General features: G+C 46.2%; 1 protein-coding gene across 1 annotated transcript in view; it reads left to right on the top strand.

Annotated features, from left to right (window-relative positions):
* Window positions 1–16339, top strand: part of Mybl2 (MYB proto-oncogene like 2) — a 36069-nt gene that overhangs the window by 12161 nt on the left and 7569 nt on the right. Inside the window, exons 5-9 of the mRNA XM_005362974.3 lie at window positions 511–731; window positions 5142–5301; window positions 12386–12679; window positions 14131–14547; window positions 15320–15459. Coding sequence (XP_005363031.1) covers window positions 511–731; window positions 5142–5301; window positions 12386–12679; window positions 14131–14547; window positions 15320–15459 — 1232 coding nt within the window. The remainder of the gene's footprint in view (window positions 1–510; window positions 732–5141; window positions 5302–12385; window positions 12680–14130; window positions 14548–15319; window positions 15460–16339) is intronic.

The raw sequence follows: 16339 nt of genomic DNA, 5'->3' as shown, positions 1-16339 counted from the left end.
CCGATTCAGCTTCTTTCTCCCAGCATTCTGTTCTGTTTTCTCCGCCTACCTAAGGGTTGGCCTATCAAGGGGCCTAGGCAGTTTCTTTATTAATAAGAAATCACTCCCACATCACAGAGGCATGCTGAGTTTGAGGTCACCCTTGTCTATAGAGTAAAATCCAGGTCAGCCAGGGCCACACAGAGAAACCCTGTCTTGGGGGGAAAAAAGGGAATTGAAGAGGGCCTAGCTGGGTGACTGTGGCTGTTAGGGTTTGTATTCTGAGCAAAAGAGCCTTTCAGAGAGGTGACTGAAGACCAAAGTCTAGCTGTGGGTGCCATGGCTTGGGGTTCTACCCTCCTGATGTCCATAGAAGTGCCAAGAGGACGTGAAATAACTACAGTGTGATTGGGGCTGACCTCTCGGGCTTGTAGCTCTCGAAAGCCCTGCGAAGTGAGACCCACCTGGATCTGGCGGTGCTTGAGTGGAGGTGCTTGAGGGGCAGGGTCCTTCACTGATGTTTTCTTTAAGGTCATTGAGCTGGTCAAGAAGTATGGCACAAAACAGTGGACGCTGATCGCCAAACACCTGAAGGGCCGGCTGGGGAAGCAGTGCCGTGAGCGCTGGCACAATCACCTCAACCCTGAGGTGAAGAAGTCCTGCTGGACCGAGGAGGAAGATCGCATCATCTGCGAGGCCCATAAAGTGCTGGGCAACCGCTGGGCTGAGATCGCCAAGATGCTGCCAGGGAGGTGAGCTGTCTTCCGCTCCCAAGAAGTGAGGCCCATCCTGGATAGAGTGACCCAGAGTACTGTTAGCCGTCCATGTTCTTCAGTATTCAACCCGCCTTGTCTCCAGAGTCAGCAGGGCAGGGCTAAAAAGGCAGCACCTCAGGTTATATCCTGTTACAAGGAGTAGGGTTCTGTCCCCATTTCCTACTTTCTGCTAAACCAGACTCATCTTGTTTGTGTTTGGAGACAGGGACATGCTGACTTCACCTTGTGGCCTTGGCCTCCTGAGTGCTGAATGTGGGTATACACCACCCTGCCTAGGCAGTCTCCATATTAATGAATGATACGTTGTTCTTAAGACTATTACACCGCTGGGTTCTTTTTTATTATTTTTTTTTATGTGTGTGAGTGTTTTGCCTGCTTGTGTGTCTGTACCATGTCTGGCTGGTACCTGAGGAGGCCAGAAGAGGGCGTTGGATGTCCTAGGACTAGAGTTGCAGTTGTGAGCTACCCGGTGGGTGCTGGGAATCAAATCTGGATCCTCTGGAAGAGTGAGTGATTTATGCTGTTAGCTGCTGAGCCATCTGTTTCCTCAGCCCCTGTGATGTTGTTCATCTTGGTTTTCAGCCACAGACCTAGCTTCCTGGGACTCTGACCCTCTTTACCTCCCTGATGCCCCATTCTATCCAGCTGTTCTGGTTCTCCTGTCGCTGTGATAAAACACTGACCTAAAGCAAGTTGGGGAGGAAAGGGTTTATTTTGCTTACATTTCAGGTCACAGTTGAGGGAAGGTAGAGTAAGAACTTGAAGCCAGAACCAGGGAGGAACATTGCTTACTGGCTTGCTTTAGCTCACTTGCAGGCTTATACTTAGCAGACTTTGGTCCTCCCCCTCCCCCTTTTTTGAGACAAGGTCCTTATATAGCCCTAGCTATCCTGGAACTCTCTGTAGACCAGACTGGCCTTGATCTCACAGAGATCCTCCTTCCTCTGCCTTCCAGGTGCTGGGATCAAAGGCATGCGCCACGATCGCCCTGCTGACAAGTAGTTAGTTAAAACAAGGTGTAGACAGCCTGATGTGATGGCGCTCGCCTTTAATCCTAGCAGGTTGGAGGCAGAGGCAGGTGGATCTCTTGAGTTTGAGGCCAGCCAGGTCTACAAAGAGAGACCCTGTCTTAGGTGGGAAAAAAAGGTGACTAGGATACCCGTTATATCCCGTGACCCCAATTTTTAGTTAGGACAACAGAGCTTATACCACTGCCTTGAATATAGAATTCAAGCACTAGTACTGTATATGAATATATTTCCTTCTTCTCTGGCTATTCTTTCTATGTGGTTCTCCTTTCACAGGTGTTTTTGTTTTTTTAATCTCAAAGACAATTTTATTATTAGAGTTTAAGACAAACATGGTACAGGTAGTAGAAGCCCCATCAGCCACCAGGAGATAGAGAGTGTTGACAGAGGTTTCTGTCCCACCCAGTCCTGCAGTCATTCAGTCCCCAAAAAAAAACCCACACAGAAGTCTACATTATAAAATGGTCGGCCTAGTAGCTTGGGCTCCTTATTAACTTTTATAACTTATATTAGTCCATAATTCTTGTCTGTGTTAGCCATGTGGCTTGGTACCTTTATTGGTGAGACAGTCACATCTTGCTTTGCTCTGTGTCTGGGTGACAACTGCAGGCTGAGTCTTTTTTTCTTCCCAGAATTCTCCTGTTCTTGTTGCCCTGCCTCTACTTCCTGCCTGGTCACCCTGCCTTTATTTCCTGCGTGGCTACTGGCCAATCAGCATTTATTTAAAATACAATTTAATTTAATTTATTTTTTTTGTTTTTATTTATTATAAAATACAATTTAAAATATTGACCATTGTCCCACAGCAAGAGAGAAAGTCATGCCTCTTATTTTTTTTTCCTCCCCTGAGACAGGGTTTCTCTGTTGTTAGATTAAATGTCTTTTTGTCCCTCATACTGTTAGACCCCTTCTGTTTTGTTTATGTCCTTATTTTAGTGGACACATCCTTCATTAGCATCCAAAGCTCAGTCCTCACTTTTATCCCATATGTAATAGATGATTTGAATTTATGTAGAGTTTGAAAGTCATTTTTGTTCAGAGTATTGGGAGCATCTCGTGATCTTTTCATCTTTCTCTATTTTCTTTTTGATTTCACTTTCTCAGAAGTTTCTTGGCTTTTACCCTCCAATCCTTTTGTTTTCTGGCTAGGAGGTGGTGGTGCACACCTTTCATCTCAGCAATCGAGAGGCAGAGGCAGGCGTATCGCTGTGAGTTTGAGGCCAGCCTCAACAGGCATGGTCTACAGAGCGAGTTCCAGGACAGCCAGGACTGTTACACAGATAAACCCTATTTGGAAAAAAACAAAAACAAAAAAAAAAACCAAGAACAAAAAAAGTTTTGTTTCCTAAATTCTAACCCCTTTTCTGGCCCAGATCCTTAATGTATGTTTGCAGCCACTTATTTCACAGTCGATATTGTGTTTAAAGATCAAAAGATTAAAAAAAAAAAACCCAACCAAACAAACCTCCTTCCCTGCACTGTGTGCTTGCCTATGAAGTAGTAATGAAAATAATTTCATGGTTGGGATTACTATAACATGAACTGTGCTAAAGGCTCGGAGCATTAGGGCGGTTGACAGCCTTGGCCTAGTATTTTTCTCTTTGTTTTGCCCATCCATATTGGTTAATACAGGAGGTTTGCTTTGAAGGATTGCTGATCTGTGGTTGCCTCTTCGCTGTTAGGAAGCAGTTGGCAACCACTGTTGTGAAGCCCACTGCACACTGCTGCTGCTTACCTGGTTTGTTGTTCGCTGGCCCTTTGGGATGCTCCAAGAATTAATGCTTTTCTCTGGACTTATTTATTCTTCGAGGTAGCTTATTCCTTTAAGGAGCTGTTGCCTGGGATGCCTGGCGTTGGGCATCTCACCTCCGGGGTGCAGATTTCCATGAGGCCTCAGTTTCTGTCCTGTTTTTGTCCATTGTGGCCACAGTTGCTGGGTTATGTCAGCAGTCAAATGCTCTTGCACTGAGCTATACCCAGCACACAAACTGGGTTATTTTTTAAAGAGGAAACATCTCTTCCTGCCCGGAGGTCAGGGTCAGGAGCTAGAGGTCAGACAGGTGCTCTGCTTAACCTATGCCTGTCTGTGCTCCTCATTCAATCCTGTTGCTACAATCTTGGGGCTCCTGGAGTTCTGGGAAGCCCTGGGAGGAGCCTTGAGGGTGAACCGATTCTAGTTAGTCTTCCTGTAAGGTCAGTTTGGTTTGGACTCCTAGATTCCTGGGCTGTCTGTTACTCATCTGACCTCTTTCCACTTTCCAATAACTTCTAAAATCTGATCTGCTGCTACTTCCCTCCCTGTTTTCTTGTCCCTACTTTGCTTTTGTTTTCTGTGTTTTGTTTTGAGTCCTTCCATTGTCATGAAAGTGTGATCCTGGAAAGAAGAATAAAGAGAAGACCAGGTGATAAAGTGTCTTTTGAGTCTGAACTGCCTGTTAATATAACTTCAGCCCCTTGTGTTACTTTTGAGGGCCTGCCTTATTGCTTGGTTGGGCAAGAAACATTGGCCTTGAACATGCCAGTAGCCTCACCTCCATCTGCAGTCACCTTGGTTGCTTGGCCCTGAGCCACTCTGACAACCTTGCCTGCATTGCTGCCCTGCTCTGTTGTGAGGCCTACCCACGTGCCATCGGTTCTCGCTGCTCTTTCTTCAGAGAAGCTTTCTGGGTCAGTCCAGCTTGCACTCAGTCTTTTTTGCTTATTCCATGGAGATATGTGGATGTTTGCTAAGCCATTGGAGGGCTACAGTGAGTCGAACAATGCTCACAGGGCATTCGGCCGAACCTTCACTTAGAGATGGGGGATACGCTGCGGCAGGGTGGGGGTGTTGGACTCTAGCTTCCAAACACCGAGAAGAAGTCACCCCCAGAGACCATCTCACACACCACAGCCGATGCAAAAGCATGAGGATTTTATTAATTCTGTTATGACAGGGTCCCTCAGCATTCGGGAAGCCGAGAGACCTCGAATAGCTGGTACAGTCTACTTTTAAAGGGGCCACAGAAGCAAGGGGGATTGTTCTTTGACTATTCTGATTGGCTTATTCCAAAGGGCTATTACCAATAATTGACTGGAGAGCTTTTGCCAGATAAGATGAGGTAAGAGGTCATTTTGACCCCGTTTCCCAGGGGACCGAACCAAAACATACGTATATGGGTAATTGTTCAGGAACTGAGTACGTGCGAGTGTAGCTGTTAGGTCCTTGGTTCCCAGGGGAGGAGGGGAAGCACTATGGCACAGAGGCTGAGAGGATTCAGAATTGTCAAAAATGGCTTCAGGATTGTCTTAAAGTCTTACAAGGGAAGCCTCCAAGCGCCTCCGAGAGCCACATGTCAGGGGCCCCTGGGTTTCCCCACAGAACGGACAATGCTGTGAAGAATCACTGGAACTCCACCATCAAGAGGAAAGTAGACACACGAGGCTTCCCAAACGAGTCCAGAGACTGCAAACCTGTCTACCTGCTTTTGGAACTTGAGGACAAGGACCGTCACCAGAGTGCCCAGCCCATGGAAGGCCAGGTGAGTGGCCCCCTGTGGCTCAGGCTCTGGGTTTCATTCCAGGCTGGTTGTTGGCTTTACTCCCTGGTTTTCTTACCCTGTCTCCTCAATACCTTCCTCAGAGCCACTCACTCATTTCTGCTCCGGGGTCTGAGTGCGGCCTTCATGTTTCTAGAGCTTTCCTTGTGACAGTCTAGTCCTAGTTTGCTAGGACAGGAAAGCAGTCAGATAACATTTTGAGCAGAAGGTGTTCCAGGACAGTTAGGGCTACGTAGAGAAAACCTGTTTCGAAAATCCAAAAGAAGGTGTGTCTGCATACACGTTTCCCATGTCTAGAGCCCATGTGGAAGAGGTAAGAAAGAGGACAGCTTGTTCATGGTGCCTTCTTTTTTTTATTTTTCTTTCTTTCTTTTTGTCTTTGAGACAGGTATAGTAGGAAGCTGCTTCTTTGTTTCCTGGCCACCCAGATTCCCTAAATAACCATACGGAAACTGTATTAATTAAATCACTGCTTGGCCCATTAGCTCTAGCTTCTTATTGGCTAACTCTTATATTTTCTAGTGGGTCACTAAGGGTGATAGTGAGTAGAACTATTCCCTTTTCCACCTGCTGATTCAAAGCCTTCTCAAGAACCCTAGCTCTCCAGGCTGCTGCCATCTAATTGGTGCTGTTTGCAAAAGGCCATTCCGTGCTTCTGTCAGGCCAGATGCTTTAGGATGGTGGGGAATGTGGTAGGTGACATCAGCGGATTCCATGATATTGGACACACTGTCACACTTCTCTGGCCGTGACATGAGTTCCTTGTTCAGAAGCAATACTGTGTGGAATACCATGAGGGTAGATAAGGAGTTCTGTAAGTCCACAGATGATGGTTTTTGTTAGAAGCATAGCATGCAGGAAAGGCAAATGCTTAACTAGAACAGTGAGGACAGCATTCCCGTGGAGGGAAGTGGAGCTACCAGGCTGCTGACTGGTCACCCCAGGAAATGGAGCTTAGCATTGGTCTCTGCTCTTGGCAGATCTGGCACTCAGCAGCACCTATAGCCAGGTCAGCCTTGGCAAGTGGCAGTCCGTGTTGTCACAACCCCATCTCTGCTACCATGGCCTCTTTGTTCATGGACCCAGTGTGCAATGACAGAGATGGCTGGGGAAAGAGATTTGATTGTTCAAAGAGTGAGTCATTCTGTCTGCTTGATTATTGAACTCTTCCTCTGCTGAAATCCCCTTTTGATGAGCATTTACATGAGATGCATGTATCTTGGCAGTTCACCGTTTACAGGTATCTATCCACATTCTTCCCTAGATTTCTGTCTTACCAATTTTCCAGTCAGCTCTTTCCAAGTCTCTGACCATCCAGCCGATCCACTAGATGAATGAATCAACGTAAGTCGCGCATCTTGTCATCTTTTCCAGTTTGGCTATATTCTATTAAATCATTGGCCAAAAGTAGCTTCTCTATTAACCAATGCCAATAAAACATATTTACAACATATAGAAGGAAGCCCATATCAAACCAGACTCTAGTCATCTCTTTATCAGTCAACCAATCGTATAGCCCCGTGAGCCTCTAGGTGCATGCAGTAAACAGCATCATAATAGGAATAGAAACTGGAGGCATTTGGGCAACTTCTGCTTGTAAATTTGTTTGTACCTTTCAGACCCATGTGGGCCCAAATATACATAATACATACATACACACAGACAAAACTTTCATTTGACAATAAATTGCTGCTGTGTATGTCCTACTTTATGGCTTGGTAACACCCAGCTTGTGATGGGCAGCACAGGTTGCATGGTAACTTGGCCCATTGTTAAACGTTCAGCTTCCACTAAGGCCCAATAGCAGGCCAAGAGCTGTCTCTCAAAGGGACAATAATTATCTGCAGATAATGATAGAGCCTTGCTCCCAAATCCCTAAGGTCTCTAATGTGATTCACTTATAGGGGCTTAGCAAAGACTCCAGATAGCATTCTTATCTGCCACTGACACCTCAGGTAGCCATCAGGTCTGCTGGATCATGTGATCCAAGTGGTAGAGCAGTCTGCACAGCAGCCTGGACCTGTTGAAGAACCTTCTCCTGTTCCATGTCCCAGTCAAAGCTAGCAGCTTTCAGCGAGTCTCTGGGTATATGGGCCAGAGACCCAGGTGGGGAATGTGTCAGAGAGGCCCCCACTAAACTTGTTTCTTTCTTTGGCAGTATGAGGGGCCTGGTGCAATAACTTATCCTTTACCTTAAAAGGTGGCACTAATTTCTGTATGCCACCACCACACACACCACTAGATTTCTTAGAATTTCATTGAGTTAGAAAGCTTTTGAATTTTGTTTGGATTTATTTTCCATCTTGTTGACAAAGATTTCTGTCCTGCCAGGTCCTGCAACCGTTCAGTCCCTAAGAAACACACAGAGGCCTACATTAATTATAAACTGGTTGGCCTACTAGCTCAGGCTTCGGCTTCTTATTAACTCTTATATCTTAGCCATAATTCTTATCAGTGTTAGCCACATGGCTTGGTACCTTTTATCAGTGACACATTCTCATCTTGTTTCTTCTGCATCTGGGTGACTGCAGACTGACTCTTCTTCCAGAATTCTCCTGTTCTGGTTGCTCTGCCTATACTTCCTGCCTGGTTGCCCCACCTATACTTCCTGTCTGGCTACTGACCAATTAGCTTTTTATGTACTGACCTTTATGGTCATATGACGCCCCCCAGACAGGGTTTCTCTGTAGCTTTGGAGCCTGCCCTGGAACTAACTCTTGCAGACCAGACTGGCCTTGAACTCACAGAGATCTGCCTGCCTCTGCCTCCTGAGTGCTGGGATTAAAGGCGTGCACCACCACCACCTGGCCTGGTCATAGACTATTTGTCTATGTTGCCTATTACAATAACTATGACCATCTTGTCTTTGGTGATTCAGTGATGCCCCCTGACCCTGCTTCCTCAGGACCCAATTAAACCCATTGCTTTTAATTCATCCAGCTGAGCAGCAGCAACTCCAACCTTAAGGTCTGGCACAAGAAAAAGGATGACAACAAAGTTCTTTAATATGCTGGTGCCCCTTCACCATTTGCATCCTATAGGAGTAGTGAAGGATATGTCTTCTGGCTTTTCCCGTGGTGGAGGATTAGGTTTTACACATTGTACACACTCAAGTATTGCAATTTTCCTGAGCCTTAAAACCCCGTAAACACGAAGCTAGGGATGTCAGGTACCTCCAACTCCTTTTCAGTAGGCCATCTTCTGACAAATGTTCAACCAACCATTCAAACAACCCCTCCTTTAATTGTGAAGGTTCCCATATTAAACTTAGAATCTTCATCCAATGGACCTGTAGCAATAAACTCAGCCGGATCAAGTTTTATATTCCTTTCACTGTTATCCATACCCTTAAAATCCATTCCCACATACTCCCCAGACTTCTGCTGTAATAAAACTCTACTTAACAAACTCATTACATTCTTAAAATGGTATAGCATACCTTCTTGTAAACTATGCTTTCTCTCTTCTCTCTAGGAGTCTGCTTAGCCTTAGTATGACTATAGGTCTAGAGGCAACTATTGGTGGGCCCCAAGGGACATCATCAATATTGTCTTGCCTGGCATCTTCTTTTTTTTTTTTTTTAATATTTATTTATTATGTATACAATATTCTGTCTGTGTATATGCTTGAAGGCCAGAAGAGAGCACCAGACCCCATTACAGATGGTTGTGAGCCACCATGTGGTTGCTGGGAATTGAACTCAGGACCTTTGGAAGAGCAGGCAGTGCTCTTAACCACTGAACCATCTCTCCAGCCCTGCCTGGCATCTTCTTTAGGGAAAGTCACTGCTGGTTTAGCTGACAATTAGATGTTGGCAAATTGGAAAGCCTATTCAGATACTTTTAAAAATTCATTCTTTCCAGGCTGTGTTGGTACACACACCTTTAATCCCAGCACTTGGAAGGAAGATTTCTGTGAGTTCAAGGCCAGCCTGGTCTACAGAGCTAGTACCTTGGGCTGGAGAGATGGCTCAGTGGTTAAGAGCATTACCAGGACAGCTAGTGCTGTTTGTTACACAGATAAGTCCTGTCTTGAAAAACCAAAGAACAAAAAATTCATCCTCATACTTCTGTTGTTCTAGAACCATTTCTGATACCAAAAGCTGTAGTAGGGTTCTCTAGAGGAACAGAACTTAGAAGTCTGTCTATCTATAAGTATATAAAGAGGGTTATTAGAATGACTTACAGGCTGTGGTCCAGTCCAGCTAGTCCAACAATGGCTGTCTACCAACAGAAGGTCCAAGAATACAGTAGTTTTCAGGTCACAATGCTGGATATCATTTACAGCAGAATAAACTTGCCAGTGAGCGAGAGCAAGTAGGCAAAGAGCAAAAGTTTCCTCCTTCATGTCAGCAGAAGGTGTGGTCCAGATAAAGGGTTAAAAGTTATTCTACCCACTTCAAATTATTTCATTAAGAAAAATCCTTCACAGGTGTATCCAGATGTGTGGGTTTAGTTAATTCCAGATGTAGTCAAGTTGACAACTAAGAACAGCCATCACACTCCCAATAATTTGGTTTTTTTTACACTTGATCTTAACTATAAAAAGTCAAAAAACTGATTTATTTTTTAAAAATTGAGATTGCAGGGCCAGGCAGTTGTGACTCACGCCTTTAATCCCAGAGGCAGAGGCAGGCGGATCTCTGTAAATTCAAGGCCCTGTCTCAAAAAGATTGGAGACAAAAATGACAGTGTGAGCAGCCCCCTCCCCCATTTGTCTTGTGCTGTCTTGGTCTGAGATGGTTACTGACGGATATGACTGTCTTGTACCCCTCTTACTGCTTAGCAGAAACTTGCTTGTTTCAGCTCTACACCGTCCTGCTCGAGAGTTGCAGCACGTTTTTGCCTCTAATTCTTGGGGTTCCAACTTCTGGGAATCTGATCCCCTGATGTCAGATGCAGCTTTGTAGAGGGACAAGATATGAAATTGAAATTACAGAGAAAGATGGAAGAACGTGTAAGGGCGTCTCTGGTCCTAGCTCCCTGGAGGTTCCCTCACCAAGGAAGTCTGCTTCTGGCAGTTTCTTGCATGTCTAAGCAGTATGCTTTCAACTTGAGATTTCTGAGGGAAAGAAAGAATATTCACCAAGGGAGGCCAGAGCATGAGGGGACGTGGTGCCGCTAAAGACCCTGCTCTGCTGGGAGTCAGTTTATTGGCACACCTTTCTTCCTTTGACACTGGAGTGTTGTCGGAAGTGCTGGCCTTGCTGGGGTGGGGTGAGCCCCACAGGGTCCAGAGCATAGATCAGCTCAGCCTTTGTCTCATTCGTTCCTCTCCAGATGCGTTTTTTTTTGGTTTGCTTTTGTTTTCATTTTTTAAAATAATTTATATTTTATGTGCACTGATGTTGTTTTGCCTGTATGTATGTCTGTGTGAGGGTGTTGGATCCTAAAGTTACAGACAATTGTGAACTGTCATGTGGATGCTGGAAACAACCTGGGTCCTCTGGAAGAACAGTCAGTGCCCTTAACCCCTGAACCACCCCTTTAGCCCCTTATTTTCGGTTTTTTATTACGTTTGTTGATCTTGTGCATGTGTGTTGGGGACAGGGTGTGCATACCACTGTGCAGGTAGAGGTGAAGAACAACTTGCAATTCTCTCCTACCATGGATCCCAACAATCGAACACAGATCAAGTGCCAGCCCAGCATTTGCTTTGTGAGCAGGTCTCATGTAGCCTAGCCTAGCCTTGAATTTGTGGGAATTGTGAGCAGGGCTCATTTACTAGGTTCTGTTTTCAGAATTATTCCTGTGAAGGATTTTCCTCAATTTCTTTTTCTTTTTTTTTTTTTTTTGGTCACAGTGTTGGGATAAACATCCAGAAGCATTTCAGGGCTAGCACTAGGAGTTTCCATGTGTGCTTGGGATTGGTTCCATTCCTGTCCCATTCCCAAAGAGCCTTGCCCGTGCCAGATAAGCACCCTCCCACAGACCTGCAGCTCCAAGGCTTAGCTCATTTTTCCCATTTGCCAGGCTTGCATTAACTTACTATATTACTTAGTGTGTCCATTAGGATATACTTTATCTAGGGCTAGCCCACACCTGTAGTCTCAGCACCCTGGAGACTGAGACTGGTTGGTCTAGTTAGAGACTTACAAGCCAACTGAGACTGCATAGAAATCCTGCCTCGAAAAAGAAAGAAAAACTGGGAGTTACTACATTTTTATCCCCCGAATATTCTGTGCTTCAGCTTGTATTTCCCAAAATAAGGGCATTCACTTATGCTCGGTATATCTGTTTCTTTCTCTTTCTTCTTCCTTCTTTTGTATTTTAAGATATGTCTGTTTCTAATTCAGGGACTTCCACATTGATTCTGAGCCTTGTGGTGGTAACGATTTGTTTTTGTTTGCTTGCTTTAAAAAATAACTTTAACAAACAAGTGAGTATGTGTGGCCGGGCATGGTGGTCCACACTTTTAATCCCAGCATTCAGGAAGCAGAGTCAGGCAGTCTCCATGTGGGCTGTTACACAGACCCCAGAAACCTGGTTTTGGACAAATGTGTGTCCATAATGGATTGCTTTCTTTACTTGCTTTAAAGACATTTTTGTTGCTTTAAAAACTGTGTGTCTGTGTGTGCAAGTACCATGATGTGTGTGTGTGTGTGTGTGTGTGAAGTCAGGATAGCGTCTGTTTTCTCTACCATGTGGCTCTTATGGGTCAAACTCATGTTGTCTGCCCAGCTGCAGGCACCTTTACCTGCCGAGCCATCTCTATAGCCCACGCTGTTGTGGAATTCACTGTGTAACTTGTGGTTATTTCGCCTTGGCCTTTCAAGTTCTGGAATGATAAGTGCTGCCATGCCCAGCATTGTTTCAGGACCCCTCTCTTCTGTGTAGTTCATGTTCTGCTTTTCCTGTGACTAGTCCAGGATTAGTTATTTTTCCGTAAGTCTCATTAGCCTATGTCATACTGATATTTTTCAAATACGCAGTACAATTGGGATGTTTTGCAATTTCTGGTCATCTGAGCTTCCTTTATCTTTGATTTGGGTTATGTGTTTTTAGATAGAAACTTACAGCATTGTCTATTTCAACGAAAATGTACTGTGTGCCCTTGGATCTGACAGGGAAGTCTTATGGCTGGCTGGCCGCTGGCGCCCTCTGCTGTGAAGGAAGAGGAGAGCAGTGAGGAGGAGGCCGCAGCAGCTGCTGCTTGTGCTAAACAGGAACATGAGCCTGTGCCTGCTGATCTGGGCGAAGTGCACACCCCAGAGCCCCTGGAGCCCCTCAAGCGTGAATATCAAGAGGACTCCCCCTCGTCAGAAACGAGCCTGCCCTACAAATGGGTGGTGGAGGCGGCAAACCTCCTCATCCCTGCTGTGGGGTCCAGCCTCTCGGAAGCCCTGGACTTGATTGAGTCGGTATGTTGGCCCCAACACTTCTCTTGTGAACTTGCCTTTTTTCCCTCCACCACTCTCCTTGCATTTATTGATTGATGGAGGTTGCACAGCCCTGACCAGGCTGGGGACACTAGTGAGGTCATTGCAGTCCTTGCCCTACAGCATGGAATGGGATGGAAAGTATTCTTAGAGAGGGTGCCGAATTGGTCTCGCTGGAGAGGGGCCTGGAAGTGCCAGGAGTTACGACTGCTCAGCCAGTGGGTTTGGCTGCTCACCCCTAGGCCACGCTATGATTACTGCCCTAGGTGTCATAGGTTGTGCTCCTTGTGTGGAGACAAACAAATACCTGTTTACCCCAGGTATGGCACCAAGGACAGACCGATCCCACACAGCTCTAGCAGGTGATGCCTAGAGGATTGTGGGTATGCCGTAACTCCACAAGACGGCTGCATCACTAGTAAGCTGACCAGCATGAGGGACAGACTCACAGGCAGTATCCCTGAGGCGCCCAGATAGTATGCAGCCCTCGGGCAGAGTCTCTTCACCAGCAGTTATTTACAGCTCTGTAACTGTGGGGAGGGGCCTTGCGGCTCTTGTAACTTTCCTCTAGGAGGGAATGTGTCATTTCTGAGAAAATAGCTAAACAGTGACATTGCCTGAGAGCTTGTGGCTGGGGCCACCCTTTTGATGTGATAGCCAGCTTCAGGCTATATCAGCTAGGAGTTGAGTCCTGACTGACTCAGACCTCAGACTCTCTACCGGGAGTGGTGAAGATCAGGGAAAGAATCTATAAAACCATTGTCCATCCCATCCAGCATCCTCCCCAGGCATTCTTACAGGATATGCTTCCTAGCTCCAAGATGCCATCAGTTTCCTGGACCTCTGATCTCTGAGAGATCAGGATCTGAGGTCAACCTAGCTACAAGCTAGTTTCTACTCTCAGGAATAAGCTGCCTCTGGCTCCAGCAAGTCCCAAGAACCACAGCGTGCAAGGATCAAAGTGGAACCTTCTGTTTCTAGACGCCTTTGGGTAAAGATGAGGACTGGTGATTCTCATATACTCTTTTGAGCTTAGCATGGGCTCTTTAATGTGATAGCAAGAAAGGGAGCCAGTGAGATGGCTCAGCAGATAGAGGTACTTGCCGCCAAGCCCAACCATCTGAGTTCAATCCAGAGGACCCACGTGGCAGAAAGAGAGGACTAACTCTTTCAAGTTGTCCTTGACACTCGCGTATAAATAAATGCAATGAATTAATAAGAAAAAAAGTCATGCTTTCTAGCAGGTTGCTAAGGGATTGTAAAGCTGTTGATTGGCAAGCATTCTGTTCAAGCTTCAGTATAATACATAGAGCATTGAGGAAATGAATGTAAGTGGTAATGACTGATCCCCAGGGATAAGGATCCCATTTTGACATTGGTATATTTTCATGCAATGAATGAAGTTAGGACTTTCTACCCTCCCTTTCTGGCAGGACCCTGATGCTTGGTGTGACTTGAGTAAATTTGATCTTCCTGAAGAACCATCTGCTGAGGGTAGTGTCAACAGCAGTCCAGTGCAACCGCAGACATCACAGCGGCAAGAACAGGCACTGTCATCCCACGAGACTGCCACACCGGGGCCCAGCATGACTGAGTATCGGCTCGATGGCCACACTATTTCAGACCTGAGCCGGAGCAGCCGGGGGGAGCTGATCCCCATTTCCCCGAGCACTGAGGTTGGAGGCTCAGGCATTGGCACACCACCTTCAGTGCTCAAGCGACAGAAGAAACGGCGTGTGGCCCTGTCACCTGTCACAGAAAACAGTGCCAGCCTGTCCTTCCTGGACTCTTGTAACAGTCTTACCCCGAAGAGCACACCTGTCAAAACCCTTCCGTTCTCTCCTTCCCAGGTGCGTGGGTCCCTCTGACTGCCTTGATTGCATAGATAAAACACCTAGTACCCCAGTGGGGTCTGGCACAGTACACATTGGATAATCAGTATTCACTGAGTATCTCCCTGTGCTCAGTGCTAGGGACTCAGTGCTAGGTGATCAAAACCAGACCTGGCCCTGCCCTGGTGAAGCTTCCACTCTGCGTTATAAAAGATCCAGATAGGGGATAAAGTGAAGTGCTGCCGGGAATGAAGCTAGTAAGGATTTAGTCACTTGTCCTGTTGCTGCATTTCATCAGAATACTCGGTGAAGCAACTGAGGAAAGGACAGCTTTAGGACGCCATGGCAGCAGGAGCTGTAGCCTCTAGGGAGGCGGAATGATGGCGTTCAACTCCCTTTTCCCTTGCTATTCAGTCCAAGTTCCCAGCCTGTGGACTGGCACTGCCCGCGGTAGGGTGTGTTGTCCCCATTTCATTTAACCTAGTCTAGAAGAATCCCAGAGGTTTGTTCCCATGGTGATTGCAAACACCATCAAGTTGATAACTATGGATCCGGGGGGACTTTCAGGGATAGAGGAATTTCTTGTATTGAGAATGCTATAGGACCTGACTGGGTAATACAGGAAAGACAGAAGGGCTGAGTCATATTTGTTGGAAGTCTTTGCTGGTGTCCTACAGGTCAGGACAAGATCCTCAACCTCACAGAACAGACATGGGGAATGCTGTCTAAGGGTCTATTCCTGTCCGTCAAAGGCTTCATCTTGTCACATGTTCTAACTCTTCCCTGACAGTTTCTGAACTTCTGGAACAAGCAGGATACCCTGGAGCTAGAGAGCCCTTCACTGACGTCCACTCCAGTGTGCAGCCAGAAGGTGGTGGTGACCACACCCTTGCACAGGGATAAGACACCCCTACATCAGAAGTATCCATCGTGAGTGCCGCACTGACACCTGTCCACCTGGACAACAGGGTGGCGCTCTCATCCTGGGGTGTCAACCTCTTGGTCCTTGTCTGAATAGCCTGTTCTTTTTCCTTCTTTTCCCCTTTTATTTTTTTTAACTTGATAGTCCTGGATCTCAGAAACAGTGTTGCGCCACACACACACACACACACACACACACACACACACACACCAAACAAACAAACAAACAAACAAACAAACAAAAAACCAAATATTTTCCCTCCTTTGATAAGCATCAAGTATGGATCAGAGGTGTTTGAACCAAAAGTGCCCCTGGGCTCTGTGTGCCTCAGGAGCCAAGAGCTCTGCAATTGTGTCTGTCCTCAGCCTGCTGTGAGGGAGGGCTTTTATGGTATGCCCACTCCCTCTTGTGGCATGATGGGATTCCAGGTGGATGAGGGTTGCTTTCTTGCTCTTTCTTTCTTTCATTGGTTTGGCAGCAGAGGCATTACAGTCTGTTCAAGGAACTGGTTCAGGAATTTTGCACAAGGTAATGATGACTTTTCAAAAGCAATTTATTAAAATCCATTGGTTAGAAATCACTCAATGTAATAATGATAGTCTTGTGAGAAGTAATTCTTGCATTCAAATGAGAACCTGGAATTTCCATCTGAGCCCTTTAACAGGGATGCTGAACTATGGCAGGCCTGGCCTTTTCCTTCTGTGGTTAGAGACCTGTGTTGTAGAATTTACTGCTGTATAATTTTGTATTTCTGTATTTTACATTTTGTTTTATGGTACAGCTGAGTGGGTCTTTTTGCTGGGTGGTGGTGAGGCCCTGGCGCCGCCTTTAATCCTAGCACTTGGGTGGCCTCCCGGTGGACCTCCGAGTTCAAGGCCAGCCTGGTCT

Source organism: Microtus ochrogaster, linkage group LG8, assembly GCF_000317375.1.
Source record: "Microtus ochrogaster isolate Prairie Vole_2 linkage group LG8, MicOch1.0, whole genome shotgun sequence".
NCBI classification, from domain to species: domain Eukaryota; kingdom Metazoa; phylum Chordata; class Mammalia; order Rodentia; family Cricetidae; genus Microtus; species Microtus ochrogaster.
The sequence above is the reverse complement of the archived record's forward strand: the minus strand, read 5'-3'. Positions and strand labels throughout refer to the sequence as shown.